The 25,162-nt window shown below is 37.7% G+C and overlaps 1 protein-coding gene across 2 annotated transcripts; it reads left to right on the plus strand.

Annotated features, from left to right (window-relative positions):
- Window positions 1–210: 210 nt before the first annotated feature.
- LOC149833513 (protein BONZAI 1-like) lies at window positions 211–24,924 on the plus strand. Of its 2 annotated transcripts, none has more exons than XM_090015175.1 (16): window positions 211–558; window positions 2,345–2,392; window positions 4,869–5,017; window positions 5,165–5,213; window positions 6,007–6,063; window positions 21,272–21,457; window positions 21,552–21,686; window positions 21,771–21,832; window positions 21,936–22,029; window positions 22,121–22,235; window positions 22,365–22,441; window positions 22,522–22,659; window positions 23,181–23,345; window positions 23,423–23,536; window positions 24,356–24,452; window positions 24,589–24,924. In XM_090015175.1, exons 1-16 carry the CDS (start codon window positions 409–411, stop codon window positions 24,696–24,698), a joined length of 1,746 nt encoding a protein of 581 aa, XP_089871301.1. In that variant the 5' UTR covers window positions 211–408; the 3' UTR covers window positions 24,699–24,924. The 2 variants fall into 2 exon arrangements, with proteins under 2 accessions (XP_089871301.1, XP_089871302.1); XM_090015176.1 differs by having other exon boundaries at window positions 498–558; window positions 4,808–5,017.
- The last annotated feature ends 238 nt before the right edge of the window (window positions 24,925–25,162 follow it).

Below are 25,162 nucleotides of genomic sequence, written 5' to 3' on the forward strand. Positions count from 1 at the left end.
TCCGATCCATTATTCACCCCCATCTACATCTGATCCACATTTAAAGCAACTGGTCGCGGATCAACCCCCATCCTCTCCAATATCGATCCGACCCGTTTCCATTCCCTGTCACTCTTGAGAATTCCGAAGGGTATTCCAGTAAAAGCAGTAAGGCAGTGGGCCCACATCGGATTTTAGTTTTGGTAACTTCCCGTCGCACCTATTTTGAAAGCGCGTTTCGGCGACGGAAGACGCCCTCCGTTTGAGAAAGGAAGAGAAGGCGAGGGTGAGTGAGAGAGAGGAGTCGGGGAATTCGGAATTCCATTCCACTTGCTTGCTTCCGTCGGAAGCTTCCTCTTCCTCTCTGGTGGCGTTGCATGGTGGATTGGGAGTAGGGAAGAAAGGGGGGGTGCGGAGGAGGCGAAGACAATGGGGAATTGCTTCTCCGACGATCGCGCCGGGTCTCAGGCGGTGGGCGCAGGCCGGAGCGAGTCCTCCGGTGGCGGAGCCGACGCCAACGACGCCGTCGACTACTTTTTCAGGGCGCGCGGCGCTCATGGCCTATTCTCGCAGATCGAGGTGAGCCCCGACAGTCCCGATCGTCTCTGAGTTTCCCCCCGTTTTGCTTTTTCTGATCCTCTCGGTGGATTTGAAATTGGCTTTTCGCGCCCTTGGTTTCGAGTTTTCGTTTTCGATTTCGTAAGGATTCGGGTTTTATCTTCTACTCATTTGTTGTTTGAGGTGGTTTGACGATTTGATCTTCAGATCTGATGCTTATGGCCCACCGTGATAAGAACTCCTCCTCCTGCTACTACTACTACTACTACTACTACTACTCTCTCTCTCTCTCTCTCTCTCGATGTCGGTATGCGTTTGGTAATCGGAGTAGAAGGATGTTAAAGAGGTGGACCAGGTTTTCGTTCCTTGTCCGCGGCGGAGCGGTGTTCCTTGTTGAATCAAGCTTGATTGAAAGCGTGCTTTGGGGATATCTGCATTATGTGTGATTATCTTGGTTTGTAGGATAGATTTGCTGGAGAATTGCGATCAAGGGTGCTGCTGTAGGTTGCATGTTGGGATTCTTGTATGGGACTGGGTGCTTGTTTAAAATGTGGCCCATGGGGAAGATTCATGAAGGAATCATGCTAGGAGAAAGATTTGGATGCACGGTTTTTTATCCATGTACGGATACGGGTTTTCCATCCCAGAGTTCACTGGGTTTGGTGAATGAATCTATGGATTACCCGCGGTTGGAGGATTCTGTAGCAGCTCGCCCGTCGCAATCTGAACTCGGCGACCTGTTGGACATGATGTGACTAGAAGGTCGAATTGTTTCAAACATATGGGAAGAATCGGCAAGGAAATTGCTGAGGTGGAGTTCAGTATGTATTATCTGCTTGCAATTTTGGGCCGTGTTGGATGAAATGTTAGTTCCGGGATTTCTTATTTTGTTCTTGGAATGCGCTCAAGGTTGGAATTGGGTTAGGATCATGATTACCTAAGTGCATGTTTTTGCGAGCGATAGTGTGTTGTATTTGGAGATGGGAAGCCTGTAGCATGATCTTGTCTTGTTACTTTTTTTTTTTATATATATTTACACGGAGAAACCGGCCCCAGGATCAGAGACCTAGCCGCCCTGGCTCTGCCTGCCGTACTTATGATCACTGTCCTGGGCCCTGGAAGCGTAAAACTCTGTGGGCTTACCTCTTGCCCCCAGGGAGCCGCCACGCTTCCGCTTGGGCAAGGGGTGACACCTATGAGATTTGAACCTAGACCGCCTGCCTAGCGGCTTAGGCCCCATTCCACTGCGCCAAACCCCTTTGGGGCCTTTTGTTTTGTTACTTGAAATGTGGTCCTGTATTCTGTAAAAAATGAGTAAAGCGGTATTTGTCGTCAAATATTGGTAAAGGATACCTTTTCTCCATTTCATGTTTATTGGGACTGTTGTGGTGTCAAAAGAAAATTTGGATTCCATGGGATCTCCATCCAATTCCATAAGCGATAGAGGCACTAAACAGTTTCAGTTATGCTGATGGGAGTTGAGTTTATGTGTTCAATGGCCACTCTATCAGCTGGAAGTTAGAAGTTAAGGATTGAAGGACTTGGGGATCCATGCAGGTGTTAGAAACATTGTTATGAGCATGTTGGTGCAATTGGCAATTGGAGTTTGTTGTTGACAACATGACTGGGAAACAAGATGTGCACAGCATTAGAGGAGATTAACCATGTAGCTATTGATCCACTAGCTCTGAAATAGAATATTAGGTTGACAACATTTGAACTTTTGTTATTTGCTTTTTCTGTTGTTTAAGTTTGGTGTTTGTTATAGACCTGATTTTGATTTCACTTGTTATAAACTTGGATGCAGTTATCTCTGTCCGCATCAAATTTACGAGATCGTGATGTATTTTCCAAGGTCTGTGTTGTCTCTCGAAATACATTATAAATATTTCATCACATCTTTGTGCTTGTGTACAATAGGATGCATGCATCGACTTATATGCTTCCTGCATCAGTCTCCTTGAATAATGCAACTTTGAGATTTCCCTACTTACAAAATGGTGGTTGTGTTTGTTATTAGGTGTCACTGTTATGACATGTAACATGATTATCGACTTCATTAGTTTGATTTTCTACTGCATTTTGCTTGGTTGTTGTTTTGTTTTTGCATGGAGTATTTATCTTTTTCTGTAAATTTTTCTAACACACACCTAAATTTTTGGCAATAATAAAAAACACACCGAAGTTTTCAATATTGTTAAAAACAAACCTAAGCTTTTTCATAGCTAATAAAAAAATCTTAGGGTTTACTTCCATCAAAGTTTCCATTAAATATTACCCAAAAAAAGGTTGCCATTAAATGCATGCTGTAACTACCAAATGTTGGGTGCGTTTTGATTGTTGCCAAAACTTTCAGTGTGTTTTTTAGTTTTTTTTTTCAAAAAACAAAAATGATTGTTTTGAGGGTCCGGTAAATCAGTGATTTTATCCTATTAACTCGACTTGGGTTAATGATAACCCAACTTAAATTGAAGGAAGTGTGTTTCTGATTGACTGAACATAAATTTAGGTGTGCTTTTAACAATAACTTAAACTGTGTTTTTTATTATTGCCAAAAGTTTAGGCATGATTTTTAAAATTTCTCCTTTTTTTTTAGGCATGTGATGTCTCATCTTCTGATTTTCTTGTAATCTATGTTATCAAGATGCATGCAGTGAGCCCCACAAGGGCTCCACTCATCTGGTAGGGGCGACTTGTGAATGTCACCAAGTTGACGGGATGTCACAAGTTTGAAATCCACGGGTGTCATCCCTTGCCACAACGTCAAAGCTGGGTGTACTCCCCTGTGGGCAAGGGGGACCTTAAGGGTTTTACCAACCGGAGGCCAGTCAAGGTGTTTTCCTTGGATTATCCAAAAAAAAAAGATGCATGCAGCGAAGATATGGTACATATATTCATGCAATGAGGTGTGGCAGTTGTTCTCTGTCTTCAAGATCAATATTATACTCCTGTATTTATTCTGGATTTTTTTGTTTTTCTGTTTGCAAAAAAGCTGAAGCCAGTGCCAAAATAGTCGGGACTGTCTTGGATGTAATCTATCATTATGAAACTGTAGAACTTGTGTATGTCTGGCCCATTTCAGTCTTGGATGGGATTCAGAGAAGGGGTTATGAGAATGATAGATACCGATTGATTATTGTTCATGCCATTTACACATCATGTAGAACTGCTTTTTACATCAATTTGTTTGTATACTATCATCAACATTTTACTTGTAGAGTTTTATCATTTTGTACGTTCTTATGCCCTTTTAATGTTGGCTTTGTGAAGAATCAATTCAGCACATGTTGATGAAAAACCATATTGGTTAGAAGGAAGTGCATGATAGTGGTGAAAGTGATTCATATTATTCGGGTCCACTCTAACCTGCTTTCACATATAATGATCCTCCTCCTGAGGAAGGTTCATGATAGGTTAGCCATATTTACCAAGACAAGGGTTATGACCATTTGTCGGACATGGCATGCAGGGTTGAATTTTTTTTTTTCTTGAGCTACAAAGAATTGTATATAGAACTATGCAGTTATGAATCTTATTCTTGATTAAAACAAAGTTATGACCACCAGCTGTTGCCTCATAAAAGCTATAACTGTAAAGCATCCTGAAAAAACCAAAATAACCATTGACTGTTTTACGAAAGTATAAGATTCCATTACCCTAAACCGTAGGGCACAGGTTTCACTATTGTGAATGTAAAGAATCTTGAGATTGAGGCCCTTCTTATTAGGGTTCACTGACTTTAATAGCATTCAGTAATGTTAGATTTGGTTAAGCAATTAAAGCAAAAGCAAATCACTGATCCTAAGCAGTTGAGTGCATTGTTTTTTTTTTCACCACAGGATTACTCAAGGTGAGGGGTTTGCTTCCTTTATCATGCATCTCTAGCTTTTTCTACTTTGCCAAGACATTTTTATGATAATGAGAAGGAGATTCATAGCTGATAATGGAGTGATGATATAATTTCTTTCCATCCTTTCTAGGCTTACAGAACATTATCTAAGTCAAAATTTGTATGGACGGTTGGACAAGGTCAAAAACTTGTGAAGTTTGTTCTTGTATGAATGTCGTACAACCATTTTTTGTTCTTGCCCACCTTTTGGCACTTTTTCCTGTTATTGCCCATGTTAGCTTCTAGTATAATCAGAAATTTTGGTATTTGATACACTTTTAATGCCTTAGCTCTTTTGCAATTAAAAGTCTGATACGGTTTTGATCCTGGATAAATTTAACTTTCATGGTATGTTTGATATACTTCAACTTCTTAAACCAGAACTCCCAATTGATGTTCAACTTTCTGCTGCGTCATGTTTCTTGCTCCAAAACTTTTGTAGAGTGATCCTATGGCAGTTGTCTATGCAAAGAGAAGAGATGGAAAGCTTGAAGAAATTGGTCGTACAGAAGTAATAGTAAATTCACTGGATCCGGTCTGGGTTGCAAAAATTTCTGTTACTTACCTTTTTGAGGTTGTCCAACCTTTGGTGTAAGCATCATTGAACCAACTGCACTTTTATGTTCATTTTTATTCCTAGTGTTTGGTGTTCCCTTTAATTTTTTATCTTTAACTTATAATCTTATGTTGTTTTTTATGTTAATACTTCAAAATATTGTGTTTATCTTTTTGTAATAGGTTTCAAGTGTATGACATCGACTTGAACTTTCATAACGTTCCTGTGAAGGTAATTAGACTTCCTTTTTCGTTTTCGTATATATGCTTTTGGAAATGGATGTCCATATTAAATATTGCTATTCTATTGGCATTTCAATTTGATCAGTCAAGAAGTTCAAGTTAATATTTTTAACTTTTCTAAATACGTTTGGAACTTCTGATGTGATTCGGCATTGATTCTGTGATTTGTTTCATTGAACCCTTCTTTGTTTGGCCTTTTACCTTTATCATATAAAATCAGATGTTTGGTTGAGTACTGCACTGGCGTGGTTCGTGATTTGCTATTATGGCTATTTGAAGTGAATGGATATTCATACAAGTCCTTTTTTTTTTCTTTTATAATTTATAGCAGACAGAATTTTGTGATGTCTGGATATGAAATGGCCACCTTGAAGGTTTACTTGAAATGTTAGTCCTTGGTGGGTTTTATGCATGCTTGTAACCCTCTTACATGTCTGAAATCTCCCATCACGCTTATTTAACCATGAATAAAATACTCAACCAGAAAACATCTGCAAGAATTCAGCCAGGATTTCTGTGACCAGCCTACCACTATTACTAGTTACTACTGCTACTTTTGTTGTTGTCAACTTGTCATGACTCGTGAACATAGAACTTGAGATGATAGTATTTGGCATGTCTTTAATTTTATTCCTTTTTTATGAGTGTAGGTTTTCTTTATTTATTTATGGTGAGTTAAACTGTCTGCATATATATATATATATATATATATATATATATATATATATATATATATAATTCCCAAAATTTTAACGTGGCCTTGGTTTTATGACTTCAAGCAGACACTTCGACTGGAGGATCAGCAGTTTCTTGGACAGGCTACTTGCATTTTATCTGAGGTCAGCCTTTGTTTCTAGTCCTTAGAATGTGGGTCCTTATCAATGGTCTCAGAAAATGTGTTCAATATCTGGATTCAGATGGATTTCTATAGAAACAGAATTTTGAATGTCATGAAAATGCTTTAGTTATCTGACAATGAGTTGCATGTTTCATTCTTACTATTCACCCTTTGGATTCATCCGATCCTTTGTTGAAGGGTCCGTCCAATAGATGAGTTTCTTTAATTTCTCTTCTTTTTTCAGGGTTGCTATGATCACATGATCTAAGATCAGGCACTGCACTTTTGGCTTGTAACTTCGATTATTATTATTATTTTTATATGCTTGAATGAAGTTTTGCTCAAATTAGCATAGTACTGAGCATATGAAGCTTACTTTTACTTTCCATATTTGAGATAGCCTTTGTATTGTGACCCTCGCTACAACAAACAACAACAACAACAACAACAACTACTACGCCTTCATCCCAAAACAATTGGGGTCGGCGATATGAACCAACTAAGAAAATCATTATGGGTCTTCCACATGAATCCTTCTCCTCCATTCATTTCTATCCAATGCCATGTCCTCGGTGAGGTTCAAAGCATTCATATCCTTTCTTATCACCTCCATCCATGTCTTCCTAGGCCTACCCCGACCTCTTTTAACTAATATATTTTCCCATTTCTCCATCCTTCTAACTGGAGCATCATTAGGCCTTCGTCGAATATGTCCAAACCACCGTAAACGATTCTCTCTCATCTTATTTTCAATGGGTGCAACGCCTACCTTCTTACGTATCTCCTCATTCCGAATCTTATCTTTTATTGTATTTCCACACATCCATCTCAGCATACGCATCTTAGCTACACTCATTTTTTGAATATGATGTCTCTTGGCAGCCCAACATTCCGTACTATATAGTAAAGCGGGCCTAATAGTCGTCCTATAAAACTTTCCCTTCAATCGCAATGGCATTCTACGATCGCACAACACTCCAGTTGCACTCTTCCATTTCATCCACCCAACCTTTATCCTATGATTTACATCTCCATCAATTTCTCCATATTTTTGAATGATAGATCCCAAATATTTGAAAGAATCATCCACCGGTATTTCGTGCTCACCAAGCTTCACTACACTCCCATCACTACTTCGTTGCTTACTAAATCGACATTCCATGTATTCTGTCTTACTCTTACTCAACTTAAAACCTCTTGCTTCCAATGTTTGTCTCCATAATTCTAACTTAGCATTAACCCCAGCTCTAGACTCATCAATCAAAACAATATCATTAGCAAACAACATACACCACGACACATTTTCTTGAATTGATCTCGTAAGCTCATCCATCACTATAGCAAATTGGAAAGGGCTTAAAGCAGATCCTTGATGTAACCCAACCATTATAGGAAAATTGGTTGTCACCCCTCAACAAGTGCGGGCATTGGTTACTACTCCTTCATACATATCTTTAATTATACTAATGTACTTGAGAGAAACACCTTTCTTCATCATTGTCCACCAGAGAACGTCCCTAGGTACTCTATCGTAAGCCTTCTCCAAATCAATAAAAACCATATGCAAATCTTTGTTCCTCTCTCTATTTTTCTCAATAAGTTGTCTAAGAAGATGTATAGCTTGCATAGTTGATCTTCCAGGCATAAAACCAAATTGATTCTCCAATATCATGACAATCTTCCTCAACCTAGACTCAATCACCCTCTCCCAAAGTTTCATAGTATGACTCATGAGTTTTATACCACGATAGTTTGTGCAATCTTGTATATCACCCTTATTCTTATATAGAGGCACCAAAGTACTCTTCCTCCACTCATTAGGCATCTTATTTGTCTGCCAAATCTTGTTAAAAAGATTTGTCAATCATTCTAAACCTTTCTCTCCTAAGCATTTCCAAGCCTCGATAGGTATACCATCTGGGCCAACTGCCCTTCTTGATTTCATTTTCTTCAAAGCCTCTGCAATTTCTTTCTTTTGAATCTTGCGCATGAAGTCACGATTCATCTCATGAAAAGGAATTGAAAAGTCTCCAAGATCCTGAGCATGACTTTCATTAAATAGCTTATCAAAATAATCTTTCCATCTCTCCTTAATCTCCTCATCTTTGACTAAAACCCTTTGTGTTTCATCTTTGATACATCTAACCATACCCAGATCCCTCCATTTCCTATCTCTCATCTTTGCAAGCCTATAAATATCCTTCTCACCCTCTTTGGTATCCAACTTGTCATAAACCTCCTTATATACCTTATCCCTCGCGTTCCGAACTACTTTTTTAGCTTCCTTCTTTGCTATCATATACTTCTCCAAATTCTCATTATCATGATTTTTACTTAGATTTCTATAACACTCTCTTTTAACCTTAATAGTTAATTTGACATCCTCATTCCACCACGATGTATCCTTACTTAGCGGTGCACCGCCTTTAGACTCACCCAATACCTCCTTAGCCACCTTTCTCATGCCACCCGCTATCTTATTCCACATAGATTCTGAATCCTCCTCGAGACACCAATCAACTTCCTTAACTACCCGCTCTACAAACATTCATTGTTTAGCTTCTTTCAGTGCCCACCACTTAATTCTGGGATCTATCATATGTCTATCCCTTTTGCGGTATTGTCTAATTCTAAGATCTAAAATTAAGACTCTATGTTGTATAGCTACACTTTCTCCCGGTATAACCTTACAATCGATGCAACAACCCCTATCTCTCTTTCTAAGTAGGAAAAAAATCTATCTGACTCATATTAACCCCACTTTTAAATGTTACTAGGCGAGACTCCCTCTTCCTAAACCAAGTGTTTGCTAAGATCATATCATAGGACAAACCAAAATCTAAAATCCTTTCTCGACTTTCATTTCTTTCTCCTATACCATAGCCTCCATGGATACTCTCAAATCCATCCTTACTAATGCCTACATGCCCATTAAGGTCACCGCCGATGAAAAACCTTTCTCCATAAGATATCCCTTGAACTACTCCATCTAAATCTTCCCAAAATTGACGCTTAATGGAATCATCTAAACCTACTTGAGGTGCATAAACACTAATAATATTAATAATATTCGTACCTAATACTAATTTAATAAGTAAAATCCTATCACCCTTCCTACGGACCTCAACTACATTATCTATAAACTGTGAAAATCTCTACAAAAAGAGATTGTGTGTAACACCACAATACAAGAAATACAAAGAGTGCACAAAGGCACAAAGGAGAACACTCACAAGTGCACGAAGGCACGGATACACATGCACAACAGCATGAAACAAAATGAACTTCAATTCATAAGTTCCCAAGAGGGGCTTTACAATATTGCATATGCACTCACAAAAAAGAATATGTTTACAAGGGCCACTAAGGCCTATTTATAATGCAAAAAGAAGCCACAAGTGCAGCTCAATATGACTGTTGGAGCTGCACCCAACGGTCACATTTGTGACTGTTGGGGCAGCTCCAACAGCTATATGGAGCTGTCCCTTTCACAACAGTCAAAAAGAAAAAAAAGTGTAAAAAGCAAAAGTAAATAAAAAAAGAAAAAGTAAAAATGTTAGCTCATTAGGGTGGCTGACACCTATTGAGTAAAAGGACTGAAATACCCCTGATGTGTATTTCAGTTTACAGTTAAAAGAGACATAATATTTTAACACTCCCCCTCAAACTTAGGGTGTCACGACCGAAAGTTTGCCAAGAAGGAAGTTAAATCTTGGAGAACACAACGCCTTAGTGAAGAAGTCTGCCAGTTGATATTCTGATGTAACATAAGGAAGGTCAATGGTTTTTCTTAAATATTCTTCACGAACATAGTGGCAGTCCATCTCGATATGCTTCGTGCGCTCATGAAATGTGTGATTTTTGGCAATGTAGATTGCACTTTTATTATCACAACATAATTTTGTGGGCCCTTGAACTTGAATATTCATATCTTCCAACAAGTTGCGAATCCAAACAATCTCCATGGTAGTAGATGCCATGACTTTATACTCAGCTTCGGTGGATGAAAGCAATACTTTTTGCTGCTTCTTGCATCTCCAAGAGATTAATGATTCACCTAAAAAAATACAGAAACCAGTGGTGGAGTGACGGTTATTTGTGTCACCTCCACAATCAGAGTCAGTATAAGCAATTAAACTTAATTCAGACGTAGAAGATAGAAATACTCCCTTGTTTACTGTACCCTTTATGTATCTGATGATGCGAAGGATGGCGCTCATATGGACTGTAGTAGGTGCATGTTGAAATTGACTAGCAACATGTACTGCATGAGAAATATCAGGCCTGGTAATGCTGAGATACGTTAGGGATCCAACCAGTTGCCGGTAAATTGTGGGATCTTTTAAGAGAATCTCATCATCAATCTTCATCTTCGAACCTACTATTTCAGGAGTTTCGCAGACCTTGTCATCTGTGATTCCTGATCTATCAAGAATCTCACAAGCAAGTTTAGTTTGAGACAAAAAATAGCCTCTCTGAGAATAGGCAACCTCAATTCCCAAAAAATATGTCAGAAATCCTAAGTCTGACATTTCAAATTTTGAAGTCAAAATAGATTTAATGCTCTTGATTCCTTTGATATCATCACCTGTTATTAACATATCATCAACATATAACAATAATATAACAATCCCTGCATCAGATTTCTTAACAAACAATGCAGTGTCAGTATAGCATGAAGTGAAACCATTTTCAGTCATTACATTGTTAAACCTATCGTGCCAAGCCTTGGGTGCTTGTTTCAGTCCATAAAGAGCTTTACGAAGACGAAGAACTTTATTTTTAGGGATTTCCATACCAGGTGGAGCATCCATGTAAACTTCTTCATTAAGATCTCCATTTAAAAAGGCATTTTTGACATCCATTTGGTAAATATTTCATTTTCGAATTGAAGCAATGGTGATAAGACATCTGACAGTAACCATACGAGCTACTGGAGCAAATGTCTCTTCATAGTCAATCACATATTCTTGACTGTACCCTTTATCTACAAGACGAGCCTTATACCTTTCAAGAGAACCATCACTCTTAGTCTTGACCTTGAACACCCATCGACATCCTATAGTTTTCTTGCCATTGGGAAGAGATTGAAATTCCCAAGTGTTAGCTTTCTTAAGAGCTTTGAGTTCACTCTCCATGGCTTCTCTCCATTCAGTACATTGTTTGGCTTCTCCAAAATTTTTTGGTTCAAAATAAGAGTGAATGGCACTCAAACAAGCTCGATATTTAGGAGAGAAATAATCAAAAGATATGAATCTAGAGGGAGTCCTAGTTCTTTCAGTTCTCCTAGGATGAGAATCATGAGTGGAAATAGTCTCACTAGGTTCACTATATAGTTCAATAGCACTCCTAAAGGTGCTTCTATCTCTATGCGAATAAGTGATGGGTTCTCTAGATACATTTTCTTCTTGAGGGGTAGAAGGGTTAGAGTTATTGTTGATCACAACCATTTCATTTTCACTATTATATGTTGATTCATCATCACTAGAGATATCATCATCCTTAGATAAAAGGTCAAAAAGAAAGGATTAATCGGCATTTTCTAAATGAGATTCATTTTTTTCAAAACCACTATCATTTTCCAAAAAAGTTACATTCCTTGAAACATATAATTTATCATTCTTAGAGTCATAACATCGAAATCCTTTTTGAGTTTCCGAATAGCCAAGGAAAGCACAAGGAATGGCTTTTGGTGAGAGTTTATCATTTTTATCGGTAAGAACAAAGCACTTACAACCAAAAACTCTCAACCTATTATAATCAGGTTCTTTTTCATATAGAATCTCAAAGGGAGAAATTTTATCTAAATTTTTAGATGGAAGTCGGTTGATAAGATAGACGGAAGCAAGAGCCGCTTCGGCCCAAAAATTTTTAGGAATATTTTGGGAAATGAGAAGGGTTCTAGTGGTTTCAATGATATGTCTATGCTTTCTTTCGGCCAAACCATTTTGTTGTGGGGTCTTAGGACACGATCTTTGATGGACAATGCCACAATCCTCAAGATATTTCTTAAACTCATTAGAGAGATATTCACCTCCGGAATCGGTCCTAAATATCTTTAAATTACTATTAAATTGATTTTTAATCATCATATGATATGTTTTAAAACATAAAAAAACTTCATGCTTATGTTTAAGAAAATGTATCCAACAATATCGTGAGAAATCATCTACAAAAATCACATAGTAAGCAAAACCACCTTTGGATATGACAGGTGCCGGTCCCCAAACATCCGAGTGAATAATTTCAAAAGGTTTAGTACTAAACATAGTTCTTGGTTCAAAAGGTATACTTCTCATTTTTCCAAGAATACAATCATTACAAGATAAAGTATTTTTACAAAGATCTTTAACAAAATGTAGATAGGATAACTTGGTAATGTTGGGATGACCAAGTCTCTTGTGCCAAACATTTATGTCTTTATGTTGGGCCACATTACAAAAGGTGTTTTTAGGAATTTGAAGAAAGTCCACATAGTACAAGTCTCCTTTCCTAGAGCCTTCCCCAATCAATCTCCCGGACCGGTGATCCTGTATTAAACATTTATTAGATGAGAATTGAATGTTACACCCAAGGTCCGTGAGTTGAGAAACGGAAAGCAAGTTTAAATTTAATTTTGGTATAAGTCTAATTTTTGGAATAAAGAAGTTTTTGGGTTTTAAAATTTCCAATTCCCTTAATTTCTAGAGAAGTACCATCCGCGGTCGAAACAAAAGAAGGTGACACATTTTTAGAATATTCGGAAAGAGATGAAATGTTTAGGGTCATATGAAAGGATGCATCCGAATCTAAGAGCCAAGAAGTTTTACCTGGAGGAGAAGAGGTGGATACGGCGGCACCGGAAAGAGCTCCATTTAGAAGAGGTTGAAGAGCCTCCACAATTTGATTGAGAGATAGAGCTTCTTTTGAAGATTCCTCTTTGGATGGTTGAGATGTAGTTGCCATTGCTAGAAGTTTCTTCCATTTTGGGCAAACCAGTTTGATATGACCCGGTTCTTTGCAAAAGTGACACGAGATTTTGCTATATTATCTTCTTCCTCCTTGATTTTGATTCTTAAAATGAGGAGGTCTATATGTTCTTAAATTGTTACCGGGTCTAGAAACGGCATTAACACCATCACATTCTTCTTGATTTGTGGACATTGCAAGCACACTAGGATTTTGCTTGCTAATGCCCATACGGGTTTCCTCTCCACTTAATTTAGTTAAGACATCTTCAAGAGAAGGAGAGGTAAAAGAAGATAGGAGAGAAGATCTTATTTGCTCAAACTCGGGCCTTAGCCCATTCAAAAAATTGAAGAATCGGTTTTCTTCTAATTGCTTATGACGAAACTCTATGGCTTCTCCACTCCACTTGGGTTCAAGCATGGCAAGCTCATCCCAAATTGAAGAGAGTTCCGCAAAATACTCTCTTATAGACATATCACCTTGAACAAGAGTTAACGCTCTCTTTTGAAGATAATACTTATGGGACAAGTCCCTAGAAGTATACATCTTCTCAAGATACTCCCACGCTTGAGAAGCCTTTTTAAACTTTATAATGTTGGCATTAATCCTTGTCTCAACGGAAGAGAAAATCCAAGACAAGATCTTAAAATTCTTCATTTCCCATTGCTCATGTTTCCTACTATATTCCTCAAGAGCATTAGTTCTTTCATCTCCCTCAAGGATTTTGATTTCTCCTTCTTTAACCAAAGTAATTTTAGGCTCGGGTTCCGGAATCGAGCCTTGAATGTATCCCCAAAGCCCTTTCCCTTTGATGTGAGCTTCCATATTTCCGGCTCACACATGATAATTTGAGCTATTTAGCTTGAAACCAAGAGAAAAATGGGAGTCTTTCTTGAAATGAAATGGGGATCTTCGAAACACGAGCTTTGATTAACAAGAGCAAGTGTCAAGAATGACACTAAAGCATAACCCTTAAAAAGGGTATAATTGGAAACAAAATAAAAATAAAAATGTATTCTTTATTGATATGAAAAACCAATTGCTTAAGAAGCATTGGAGTAAAATACAAGAGGGGCTGCACCCCTTTATATACACAGCTGAAAGAGGACTCAATAGAGCTGTTGGGCACAGTCCAACAGCTCTATTTAGAGCTGTTGGAATGTGTCAGTCCAACAACTCTATTAAGAGCTGTTGGACTGTGTCAGTCCAACAGCTCTATTGCTAGTCAAGTCTGGACAGGACTTGACTAGCAACAGTCATTCTAGTTCAAACTGAACTAGATGACATAAAGACAAAAAATAAAAATAAAGGAAAAAAAATACAGAAAAGAAAGAAATTAAAAATGTATTTATATATATATATATAATAATATAATATTATTATATATACATATATGTACAGTTTTACATTTTAACACTCCCCCTCAAACTTACGGTACAATGAGCGAAAGTTTGTCTAAGAGAAAGTGAAATCGGGGAGCAGCGAGAGGCTTTGTAAAGAGGTCTGCTAACTGATATTCTGAAGTGACATATGGCAGATCAATTATCCCGTGTAGATATTCCTCTCTGACGTAGTGACAATCCATTTCGATGTGTTTGGTGCGTTCGTGGAATGTTCTGTTACTGGCAATGTAGATCGCACTTTTGTTGTCACAACACATTTGTGAAGCCTTTGTTGCTTCAACTCCCATGTCAGCAAGCAGTCGTCGGAGCCAAACTACTTTCATGGTCGTGGTTGCCATGGCTCTGTATTCAGCTTCGGTGGATGAGAGAGATACCTTCTGCTGCTTTTTACACCTCCACGAGATTAATGATTCCCCTAAAAAGACACAAAAGCCAGTGGTTGAGTGTTTGTTATTGGGATCACCTCCCCAATCAGCATCAGTATATGCAATTAAATCAAGAGAAGAGGAGGAAGATAAGAAAAGTCCTCGTGAAAGAGAGGACTTGATGTATCTGATAATACGCATGACTGCTCCCATATGAACAGAAGTAGGAGCATGTTGAAATTGACTTGCTGTATGAACAGCATGTGCTATATCTGGTCTGGTAATGGATAGATAGGAAAGTGCCCCGACAAGCTGTCTGTAAGGAGTAGGGTCTGCAAGAAGTTCTCCATCATCAATCTTCATTTTAACATTAACAACTTCTAGAGTGTCAACTTTCTTATCATCAGTAATACCAGACCTGAAAACAATATCAAAAGCAAATTTAGTCTGAGATAATAAATATCCTCTAGGAGAATAAGCAACTTCAATGCCTAAAAAATATCTCAACAAGCCCAAATCAGTCATTTCAAAATGAGATTTAAGAAGTGTTTTGATTGTTTCAACTCCCTATTTATCGCTTCCGGTGATGATCATATCATCCACATAGAGAAGAAGCACAATGATCCCTGCATCAGAATTCTTAATAAACAAAGCAGTGTCAGTTAAACAAAATTGAAAACCAATATCAATCATAACACGACTAAACCTATCATACCAAGCTTTTGGTGCTTGTTTAAGTCCATAAAGAGCTTTTTCTAAGCGAAGGACTTTACCCTTAGGAATACTTAGACCAGGAGGGGGTTCCATATATACTTCTTCAACTAGCTTTCCATTTAAAAAAGCATTTTTGACATCCATTTGAAAAATAGACCATTTTTTGATAGAAGCTAAGGCAATTAAGGTTCGGACAGTAGTCATACGAGCCACCGGAGCAAAGGTTTCTTCATAATCAATCCCATATTCTTGGGCATAACCTTTGGCTACTAAACGGGCTTTATATCTTTCAAGAGTACCATCACTCTTGGTTTTAATTTTATAAACCCATCGACATCCTATAGTTTTCTTCCCTGGAGGAAGATCTTGAATATTCCATGTAGAAGCCTTTTCAAGTGCATCTAATTCAACTTTCATGGCTTCTATCCATTTGATATCATTTTTTGCTTGAAAATATGTGGATGGTTCTTCATATGAGTGAATTAATGCAATAACTGCCCTATATGTGGGTGAGAAAGACTCGTATGATACAAACTTTTCTGGAGGCCTCGAGATTCGGGATGATTGTCTAGTTGGAATGTTAGAATATTTCTCAAGTGCACATGGAGTATTAGACTCTTGTCGCCTGGAATATTGAATACTAGTATCTCTATGAACTTCTTCATTTTCAACATTAAGATCAATAATTCTTGGATCATCATCAAAGTTACAATCAAGGTCATATTCATCAGATGTTGATGTTAGATCTAGCAAAAAGGAGTACTCAGTGACGTCTTTTAATTTTCTAAAATCAAAGAAGCTCTCCTTTTCAAGAAAGGAAACATTTCTAGACACATATAGTTTATTATTTTTGAAGTCAAAACATCTATAACCTTTCTGGTTTTCAGCATATCCTAAAAAGGCACAGGGAATCGCACGAGGGGAAAGTTTATCATTTTTGTCAGTAAATATGAAACATTTGCACCCAAATATTCTTAATCTAGAGTAGTCTGGAGAAATGTTCATAAGTTTTTCAATGGGAGTGATATTTTGTAACGAAGAAGATGGCATCCTATTAATGAGATAGGTGGCAGTTAAGGCAGCTTCTGCCCAAAAGTCTTTAGGGACTTGATTTGCTATTAATAAAGTTCTAGTGGTTTCTATAATATGGCGATGTTTTCGTTCTGCCAGTCCATTTTGTTGAGGTGTATAAGGACAAGATCTTTGATGTGTTATGCCATGCAATTTAAGATAATTTTGAAAATCTGTGGATAAAAACTCTCCCCCTGAATCTGTGCGAAAAATAGTAATATCATTTTGAAATTTGTTTTTAACCATATTATGAAAAGTTTGAAAGTATGAAAATACTTCAGACTTATGTTTGAGAAAGTACATCCACGTATGTCGGGAGAAATCATCGACAAAAATAACATAGTAAACAAATCCTCCTTTAGAAATTACTGGTGCAGGACCCCAAACATCCGAGTGTATTAATTCAAGTGGTCTTGAAGAGAAAAAGGTTCTGTTCTGAAATGGTAATCTTTTCATTTTGCCGAGAATACAATCTTTACAATCAAATGATTCAGAGTTACAAAATTTCCCTAGATTTGGAAAATGTTGGATTTTGGCTATATGTGGGTGACCAAGTCTCTTATGCCACAGTTCCAACTCTATTTTTTGAATATTATAACAAAAAGCTTTCTTCGGCATTTCCAAAAAATCCATGTAATAGAGTCCTCCTTCTCTATGGCCTTCCTCAATCAGCTTGCCTGACTGGCGATCCTGTACCCAACAACCATGAGAAGAAAAAGAAATATTACACCCATAATCAGAAATTTGAGATACAGATAAAAGATTTAAATTTAATTTGGGAACATGTCTAATTTCTGGAATAAAAATTTTTTTTGTTTTATAAATTTTTTCAAAATCTCCTATTCCTTCTATTTCAAGAGAAGTCCCATCAGCAGTAAAGACCTTTGACACACTTGTTTTATTTTTAACACATTTGGATAGACTTTGATTATTTGGGGTCATATGAAAAGATGCACCGGAGTCAAGAAGCCAAGAAATTTTACCTAAATCAGAAAAAGATGAGGCTGCTGCGCCGGTTGAAGCTTCAGATGAGGAAGAGGCACCTTTGATGAGAGGCTGAAGGATCTCCATTAGTTGGGCCAGGGAAACTGGTGCATCCTGATCTTTAGGCTCCGATCCAGCAATTGCAGCTCTTTTTTCTCTCAGCTCCCTAAGTTTGGGACATTGTGGTCTGTAGAGTCCCGGTTCATGACAGTGATGACAAATAACTTTCTTCTTATCATAGTCACCATTTTGTCGGTTAAAGTGAGGAGGCCTATATGATCGAACATGATTCCCTGGTCTAGACACGGCTAAAACGGAATCATCTTCAATTTTTAAAGAACCTTTCCGGAGACGATTTTCTTCCATTGTTAACTCTTCAATAGTTTCAACAATAGAAGGAATTTTTCCCCGGTGAAGTAGGGCCGATTTAGTGGTTTCAAATTCCGGCCTTAATCCAGTGATAAACTGGTAAAAATGTTCAACATCGAGTTGTTTCTGACGAAGCTCGATGTCTTCGGCACAATGCCACTTTGGTTCTAAAAGGGAAAGTTCTTCCCAAAGTTCGGACAACCCATTGTAATATTCACGAATAGTTTTGTCTCCTTGTGTCATCATTCGAACTTTTTCTTGGAGGTTGCACACGTGTGCAATATCTTTAAGGGAATACATATTCTTAAGGTATTCCCATGCCTTATCGGCATAATCAAATTTGGCAAGACTTGAGCATTTTTTAATGTCAACGCTATTGATAAGCCATGACATTATCTTCGCATGAGATATTCTCCATTCTTTCCATTTCTTCTCGTATGAGGCAATAGCCTTGATTTTCTCTTCTTCCGATAGAGGGACGTCTTTATCTCCCTCCTTTTTAGTAAGAGATAGCTTAGGTTCCGAATCGGAACCATCCACAATCCCCGATAAGCCTTTTCCCCATATATGGTGCTTCATGATTGAAGCCCATGTTACATAGTTCGTATCGCTTAGTTTCATAGGCATGATGGTGACTTTATCATTGTCATCCATCGATTACAAGGAGAGAAAGAATAGGGATAGAAGAGAAACAAGAAGGAAAATGAGAAAGAAAGAAAAAAAAAACAATACAACAAGATGTGAAATCTTCTCCAATGAAGTGATAAAACACTTCTCTTCAAGTGGCGAACACTTTTGCAAACGGGCACGGAAACCGAGGCAGCTTTTCCTCAAGATTTAGTACTTCCGCGGCTCTGATACCATGAAATGAAATGGGGATCTTCGAAACACGAGCTTTGATTAACAAGAGCAAGTGTCAAGAATGACACTAAAGCATAACCCTTAAAAAGGGTATAATTGGAAACAAAATAAAAATAAAAATGTATTCTTTATTGATATGAAAAACCAATTGCTTAAGAAGCATTGGAGTAAAATACAAGAGGGGCTGCACCCCTTTATATACACAGCTGAAAGAGGACTCAATAGAGCTGTTGGGCACAGTCCAACAGCTCTATTTAGAGCTGTTGGAATGTGTCAGTCCAACAGCTCTATTAAGAGCTGTTGGACTGTGTCAGTCCAACAGCTCTATTGCTAGTCAAGTCTGGACAGGACTTGACTAGCAACAGTCATTCTAGTTCAAACTGAACTAGATGACATAAAGACAAAAAATAAAAATAAAGGAAAAAAAATACAGAAAAGAAAGAAATTAAAAATGTATTTATATATATATAATAATATAATATTATTATATATACATATATGTACAGTTTTACATTTTAACATTTCTCACCCATTAGAGAGGAAAGAAGAAAGAAAAGAATACGTACCACAATAAGATTTTAAATCTTTCTTGTTGTAGTAATCTTCTAAAATATTGAATGAAGAAGAGCCTCCACTCCAATCACCAAAAAGTTGAAGGCACGTTTTTCGAGGCACTTGATATTGAGAAGAATCACACCAATTTCTTTCTCCAAACAACCTTGCTTTGATACCATGTGAAAATCTCTACAAAAAGAGATTGTGTGTAACACCACAATACAAGAAATACAAAGAGTGCACAAAGGCACAAAGGAGAACACTCACAAGTGCACGAAGGCACGGATACACATGCACAACAGCATGAAACAAAATGAACTTCAATTCATAAGTTCCCAAGAGGGGCTTTACAATATTGCATATGCACTCACAAAAAAGAATATGTTTACAAGGGCCACTAAGGCCTATTTATAATGCAAAAAGAAGCCACAAGTGCAGCTCAATATGACTGTTGGAGCTGCCCCAACAGTATTTGTGACTGTTGGGGCAGCTCCAACAGCTACATGGAGTTGTCCCTTTCACAACAGTCAAAAAGAAAAAAAAGTGTAAAAAGCAAAAGTAAATAAAAAAAGAAAAAGTAAAAATGTTAGCTCATTAGGGTAGCTGACACCTATTGAGTAAAAGGACTGAAATACCCCTGATGGGTATTTCAGTTTACAGTTAAAAGAGACATAATATTTCCCTACTCCATTCCTATTTCTATTTATTCCTGTATACCAAATGTTATATCCCCAAGGTTTTATCACTTTTGCTTTCTCACCTACCCATTTGGTCTCTTGTAGACATAAAATATCAATCTTTCTCCTACACATAACATCTACTAATTCTACCAACTTACCAGTTAAAGATCCTATGTTCCAAGTGGCTAACCTAATTTTATGGTCTTGGACTAACTTCTTTACCCCCACCCGTCCAACAAAGTGAGGGAACCCTTGCCTATTTGACACCACACTCGGGCGCTGGTGTGACGCGTCGCTTCCGGGCGACGACCTAGCAACCCTTGCCCATTTATCATTGCCTCCGGGCCTATAGAGTACAGCGCGTCGCTCAGTAGGGAACGCCCCAACGAAATTCTCATATTGTTCATATTCATAGGGTATGGCAAAGTTTTTATGCTGGCTGTCACAGGCCTACCGCAACCCTCCTCCTTTATCCGGGCTTGGGACCGGCAGTGTATAACTAAACAGTTATACACAGGCGGAGTTATTGTGACCCTCGCTATTGGTATAAATAAGGTTGGTCATCAAGCTGTGCAGGCCTGATAGGCTCACTGGTTGGCGGCATAGTTACAAACTTCTCTACTTGTGCTGTAACCTGAAATCCATAATCCACTGATTGAGATTGTTTTGGTTTGTTTTAATTCAAGTGGTCTTGCCGCACCAGGGTCTTTTGGCACTTGGTACTAATGACAAGTAACCTATTACCCTGGTGAGAATGGACTGGCCTGGAGGCCTTTGGTATTTCAACATAATTTGTTGTCTTGGTAAACTCTTTGATTACAGTGATGCAATCTTAAAAGCCAAAACTAACCCTTAGAATGTGTTTTACATGTATATTTACCATTTTTATGTGCTAAGGTTAACTTGAAAATGATGACGTGTTATTTCTAATTCACCTTTATCTTCCTGACATATACATCATTTGTTTCCATAATCATATTGTACTGTGGCTCAGAATCGTAAAACACGTGCACGAATACACACACGCACATGTATGCACTAACGCACAGTACACAATTATAAGCATTGGAGTGGTAGACAGTTCTTTATCTTCTACTCTTTAGTTTTCTCTCTGTGACATGGCAGACTGGGATTTGATTTGTGTCCTCAAAGCCTGAGCCTTACGCTGCCCAAAATAGTTACATAGAGAGTTTGCAGGTGTTTTCTTACTGTTTGAGACCTTTACATAATCAAGTTTCTTTTTTCCTTTTATTTTCCAGATAGTGACTAAATCTCCGAGGTCATTCACAGCAAAGCTTGAACCTTCTGAAGAACACAAAGAAACTGGTTCCAAAAGCTTAGGGCAACTTACTATCCAGGCTGAAGAATGTATCAGCTCAAAAACAGTAGTTGAGTTGATATTGCGATGTTCTGATCTTGAAAATAAGGATCTTCTTTCAAAGAGTGTATGCATATGCAGAAAACTTAAAATAGAAATTCTATAATTGTGTTAATTTTGATAATAAAAAAGAACTTTACTTTGAACATTCTCCTTGACAGGATCCCTTTTTGTTAATATCTAAAATTGTGGAAAGTGGATCATCTGTTCCAATTTGCAAGACAGAGGTGAAAAAGAATGATCTGAATCCTACATGGAAACCAGTGTTCTTGAATCTACAACAAGTTGGAAGCAAGGCAAACATACTATACTTTTCTGTATTTAGTTTTCATGTTAATTCTAAATATTGATCACCCAACTCAGAGTATTATTTCTTACAGGATAACCCGTTAATTATAGAATGCTATGACTTTAATTCCAATGGCAAACATAGCTTGATTGGGTAATGAAAGGCTCAAATACCTTTTTGTTTTTCATCTGTTTCTATAAGCTTTTGTCATTGTTCGTATGGTGCGTATAATCTTCATTAATTCCATAATTGATAGGAAAACACAGAAATCACTGTCCGACTTGGAAAGGCTTCACAATGAGCACCCTGGGGGAAATTTTTTCCTGCCTGCTACTGATGGCCACAACAAGGTTTTTGTTGATCATGAGCTAGGGAAAGGTTTTTCTATTAAATTTTATCCCAAGAATCTTGTTTACCAATTTTATAATAACCCCTTATCAGGTACTAAAGGGACAGTTGTTTGTTGATAAGTTTCATGAGAGTGTGCAACATAGTTTTTTGGATTATATTGCTGGTGGATGTGAGTTAAATTTCATGGTGGCTGTTGACTTCACAGGTATTGATACTATTATTCTGCTGACTTTTAAATGAATCTACTTGCTTGATTAATAGTATATTTTTGACTGTTCGATCTTAGTTTTCTTCAAGTTTGCATATTGTGATTTTGCAATTATTTTCTTGTCAGCTTCAAATGGCAACCCTCGGCTTCCAGATTCTTTACATTATATTGACCATAACGGGAGGCCGAATGCTTATCAGCGAGTAAGAATTATCTCTAAATTTTAGGTTTCAACCAGTTATTCAGCATTCTCATAACATGTTCACTGGGTACCTTTTGGAAGGCAATATTAGATGTTGGAGAGGTGTTGCAGTTCTATGATACTGATAAGCGCTTTCCTGCATGGGGTTTTGGAGCCAGGCCAATTGACGGTCCAGTGTCTCACTGCTTCAATTTGAATGGAAGCACGCACCATTCTGAGGTGAGGTTTGGAACAGTATACGTCTACTACAGAACTGAGTATGATGAGCACCTGTCTGCCTTAACTTTAGGATATGCATATCATTATGAAAATTTTCCATGAAATCCTTGATCGAGCTTGTTGGTAGATGTCTATTGTCATGGAACATTAGGAAATATAATGGGTAAAACACTGGTTCTATTCTTCTTCTTTCTTTTTACTTTTTTAAATGGAGAGAGAGAGAGAGAGTCCTCAGGAGCTTTAGGCAATTGTGAATCATGTACATAGCAGTGCCTTTTTCTATGAACATTTCTGCAATATAATAAATGTATACTTTATATTATGAATTTATTTATTTTATATGTTGATTTCTAACAAAAATTCTAGGCAAGACAACACATTAAATTGTGAGACTCTGGGTAGGGCCTTGATTCTCCATTCAAATGACTGCGTATTATTTCATAAAAATTGTTAGTTTGGCACATGGCTTTTTTGTCATATTCTTCCGATAAGTGGTCATTGTTATGATTTTAATATGATAGGTGGAAGGAATACATGGCATCATGTCTGCATATGCAAGTGCACTTCACAATGTATCACTTGCTGGGCCAACACTTTTTGGTCTCATTATCAACACAGCAGCGCTAATAGCAAGTCAATCTTTGACAAGCGACAGACAGAAGTACTTTGTTTTGCTTATAATAACGGTATGGCTTATAATAAATGTACACTACTCTAGTCAGTCTGTTTCTTTGTTCTGGTCTTAAGTTTCAAATCTGTCCAGGATGGAGTCATCACGGACCTCCAGGAAACTAAGGATGCTATTGTCAAAGCATCTGATTTGCCTTTGTCAATTCTTATAGTTGGAGTAGGTGGTGCTGATTTCAAGGAAATGGAGGTATGACTTGCATTTTCATTCTTTTTTATTGTATGAGGGGTTATCAGTTATTTTTTTTTCTCCTTCCATCTTTTGCATGGTGTATGTTTTTGTTTCCTGGAAACAAAGGAGGACCATCTGCCAGAGTTCAGTGTTAGGTTGCTGATCTTTGGACTTGAATTATGAGCCGAGGAACTGTGCATGGATTATGAATCTAATTTGGCTATTTGGGACCCTCTCGTAACACTTGGCTTGAGACTTCTGCCACTCAATGTGGATTTTTTAGACCATCTACCAGAGTTTAGAGTGTTAGCTTAGCTAGCTGGTATTTGGACATAAGTTTCCAGTTGTTGAATTGAATGTGAATTATGAATCTAACTTCTATATGGAGGCTTGAGACTTCCGTAACAATTTGAATGTGTTAGGTGTGAACCAACCGCTAAGACTTGTATTGACCTCTGGAAGACACAAATCTATTGTCACCCAAGTTACATTTGGTTGGCTGGGACTGCCTGGACAATCTGGCTTGAGACTCTTCCATTATACAAACCTACCCAGGGGCTTATATTTGTGATGTGAACTAACCCAAATGACTTGTGCCAAGTTCGTCTATGGTTGCTTCAGTCAGTTACTTAAATCTGGTCTGCTGGGGCTAACTTGGACATGTGGAACTTGGCTTCTTATGTGAACTGACTTGGTGATGTGGCCTCAGGTGTCTCATGTTTTTAGGTTGTTCGAGTTCCGAGTCCAAATCTACCTTTGAAACTCAATGCAATATACTATGTATCAGATCAATGGTTTAGTTTGTTTGTCAGCACTCCTATGACATGTTCTTTGCAGATCCTAGATGCAGATAAAGGGGAGAGACTTGAGAGTTCTACCGGACGCATAGCTACACGAGACATTGTTCAGTTTGTCCCACTACGGGATGTACACAGTGAGTTTTTTCACATACAATGTTTAGCATTCTCAGTTCAGACTGATCATAAAAAAACTTCTTATCGAACTTGATTTCTTAAATCTGAATTTTTTTTAACTGGGATTGTTTCTTCCTCTGTGGCCTGATCTTGTAGGCGGAGAGACCTCAGTAATTCAGTCATTGCTGGCAGAAATGCCAACACAGTTTCTTGGCTACATAAGGAGCAGGAACATCCAGCCCCATGGGGTGAATGAAACCAAGTAGATTGTATATAGTGATTAGTGATGCAACAGACCACGTTATATTTTTTTTGGTTACTGTCCATTTGTGCGTCTCTATCATTGTTTCAATCTTTAGTCTCTATTTTTACTTGTCCACAAGATTGATTTGAATATGTTAGGTTATCCCTGTGAATGTCCTCCATTTTTGGCATTTTTACTTCTGTAAGACTGAGGTTCAAGGAAGAAAGGAAAAGAATATTGATTCTGAAGTTTGGTATTTGTGTTTGATCCAAAGCAGATTCTAAGAGGCCTATACTAGTTTTATTTTTTTTGGATAAGCAATCCGAGGTTAGGCAGACCCCTACCAGTACAAAAGCATAGAAAGAAAATCCAAAATGATTAGAGAACATAAGACGATATTGATGAAATGTTAATACTACAGAATTTGACTTGTTTCTAACATGAAGGGCTGAAACTTGACTTTTTATAGACCATGTTGCATTAAGA

This window comes from Nuphar pumila, chromosome 7 (genome assembly GCF_984573655.1).
Source record: "Nuphar pumila chromosome 7, dmNupPumi1.hap1.1, whole genome shotgun sequence".
Taxonomy (NCBI): Eukaryota; Viridiplantae; Streptophyta; class Magnoliopsida; order Nymphaeales; family Nymphaeaceae; genus Nuphar; species Nuphar pumila.